The 2,500-nt window shown below is 46.1% G+C and overlaps 1 protein-coding gene and 1 long non-coding RNA gene across 3 annotated transcripts in view; one reads left to right on the top strand and one right to left on the bottom strand.

Annotated features, from left to right (window-relative positions):
- The window catches only part of LOC126988627 (adhesive plaque matrix protein-like), a 6,208-nt gene that overhangs the window by 1,818 nt on the left and 1,890 nt on the right, over positions 1-2,500 (bottom strand). Inside the window, exons 2-3 of the mRNA XM_050846994.1 lie at positions 668-1,957; positions 43-161 (exon numbers count right to left, since the gene is read on the bottom strand). Of these exons, the coding sequence (XP_050702951.1) occupies positions 43-161; positions 668-1,957 (1,409 nt within the window). The remainder of the gene's footprint in view (positions 1-42; positions 162-667; positions 1,958-2,500) is intronic.
- The window catches only part of LOC126988628 (uncharacterized), a 2,357-nt gene continuing 1,816 nt past the window's right edge, over positions 1,960-2,500 (top strand). The window contains exons 1-2 of one of the 2 annotated variants that reach the window (XR_007742335.1): positions 1,960-2,095; positions 2,350-2,429. This is a non-coding gene — a long non-coding RNA (uncharacterized LOC126988628). Of the gene's footprint in view, positions 2,096-2,121; positions 2,430-2,500 lie in introns of those variants that run through there. The other variant, XR_007742334.1, reaches the window with a different exon arrangement.

Genomic DNA, 2,500 nt, shown 5'->3' with positions numbered 1-2,500 from the left:
ACTACTACTACTACTACTACTACTACTACTACTACTACTTACCCTTTGCCCGTATCGTAGCCAAAGCGGTAGGAGTGGGGTCCTTGCTGCCCGTGGATTTGGAAGGCTAGGCGCCCCTCCCCCTCCCCCCCACCCTCCACCTTGGCTGCGTCTGCTACGAACTGGGGGAGAGAGAGAGAGAGAGAGAGAGAGAGAGAGAGAGAGAGAGAGAGAGAGAGAGAGAGAGAGAGAGAGAGGAAGGGAAGGAGGGAGAGAGGAGGGAGAGAGAGAGAGAGGAAGGAAGGAAAGGAGGAGAGAGAGAGAGAGAGAGAGAGAGAGAGAGAGAGAGAGAGAGAGAGAGAGAGAGAGAGAGAGAGAGAGGGTAGTGGGGAGGGAGAGAAAGAAGGTGTAGAGAGAGAGAGAGGAAGGAAGGGAAGGAAAGGGGATGAGAGAGAGAGAGAGAGAGAGAGAGAGAGAGAGAGAGAGAGAGAGAGAGAGAGAGAGAGAGAGAGAGAGAGAGAGAGAGAGAGAGAGAGATTTAAATTAGATTAGATATTTTTGAAATATTATTATTATTATTATTATTATTATTATTATTATTATTATTATTACTTCTACTACTACTACTACTACTACTACTACTACTACTACTACTACTACTACTATTTCTACTACTATTTCTACTTACCTCTCTTCCATTGGCGTCCAGATGACCACTATCACTATCCACTTCTCTCTTCTCTATCATCTTCTCCTCTTCCTCCTCTTCTTCCTCCCTCCTCCTCCTCTCTTCCTCCTCCTCTCGAAAGCTAGGGCGGAATGGCGGACTGGATTCGTCCTTATATTTTTGCCTGTAATTCTCTTCTCTCTGTCTCGGGGGTTCGAATTCCTCCTCATACGGGTAGCCAGATCCCTTATCCTCCTCTCCATACCCTCTTCCACCTCCTCCACCTCCTCCTCTTCCCTCATCATCCACATACGTCGGGTGGAGTCGACCAGTATCGTCATCTACCTCATATCTAGGGTAATCTGGGGTAGTCTCCCTGAGTGGACCTTCGTTTTCTACCCTAAATTCCGGGTATGAGGGTTTTGGGAATGAGGAGACGAGCTCATGAGGTTGTATAGGCCTATTCTCCTTATATTCGAGGCCTACTGAGTGGTTTTCCTCATAACTAGGCCTATAGGTATGTTCCTCAATGCTAGGGCTAACGAATTCTTCCTCATACTGATATTCGTCCTCATATCTGGGCTTATACGGGTGCCTGGGCTCCTCCTCCTCATATGTTGGGTATAAGGGTGATTCCGCCTCATATTCAGGGCGGTATGAGGGCTTTCCGGCCTCATATGTAGGCGCTAGGGGGCTTTTCTTATGTCTAGGGTAAAATAGCTCATCACTTGAACTTGATGTCACGGGGAAATCGGGTTCGTCAAATTCATAAACATCAAATAGTGGTTTATCTCCCTCTCTCTCCTCCTCCTGATAGTAAAAGGGGGAGGAGGGACTATCAGGCTTCCATTCATGTGATAAGGGCGGCCTCTCCCCTTGATTCGGGCTGGAAAAAGGCTTATATATTGGTTTATTTACATCCCCGTTAAAATGGCCGACGCTTGGGCGAGAAAAAGATGGATTTGGGCTTGGCTGTCTAAATCCTCCTATTTCCTGATACCTAGGCTTAGTTTTGGGCTGGAAATAGGGGGAAATAGGCTTAGAGGACTCCCTGAAGCTTGGTTTGGGCTTGTATGGGGCTGGGAAGGGCGGGGAGGGCTTAAAAGGGCGTCGATTGGGCTGGAATCTCGGGGCTCGTTGGGCGGGAAGTTGGGCTACTTGTGGGTTGTCGCTCCTTTTTTGGGCGCGAGGAATTTCCAAAAAGTCGTAGTAGTCGTAGACGGAGGGGGAGAAACTACTACTACTGCTACTACTGCTGACTGCTACTACTGCTATAACCGAGGCTTGAAGTAGCAGGCGCTGGGGTAGTAACTGTAGGGAGAGAGACAGAGATTTACATAGATTCACATAGATACTCCAAGGGTGGGAGGCTTACATAGATTTACATAGATATTCACAGCGGGAGGTTTACATAGATTTACATAGATATTGAGACCACCAGAAAGAGAGGTTTACATAGATTTACATAGATAGATCTACATAGGTATTCAGAGAGGGAGGTTTACATAGATTTACATAGATATTCACAGAGGGAGGCTAACATAGATTTACATAGATACTGAGACCACCAGAAAGAGAGGCTTACATAGATTTACATAGATATTACGACCACCGGAGAGGGAGGTCTACATAGATTTACATAGGTATTCAGAGAGGGAGGTTTACATAGATTTACATAGATATTGAGACCACCAGAAAGAGAGGCTTACATAGATTTACATAGATATTGCGACCACCGGAGAGGGAGGTCTACATAGATTTACATAGGTATTCAGAGAGGGAGGTTTACATAGATTTACATAGATATTCACAGAGGGAGACTTACATAGATTTACATAGATATTGAGACCACCA

Source organism: Eriocheir sinensis, chromosome 69, assembly GCF_024679095.1.
Source record: "Eriocheir sinensis breed Jianghai 21 chromosome 69, ASM2467909v1, whole genome shotgun sequence".
Taxonomy (NCBI): domain Eukaryota; kingdom Metazoa; phylum Arthropoda; class Malacostraca; order Decapoda; family Varunidae; genus Eriocheir; species Eriocheir sinensis.
The sequence above is the reverse complement of the archived record's forward strand: the minus strand, read 5'-3'. Positions and strand labels throughout refer to the sequence as shown.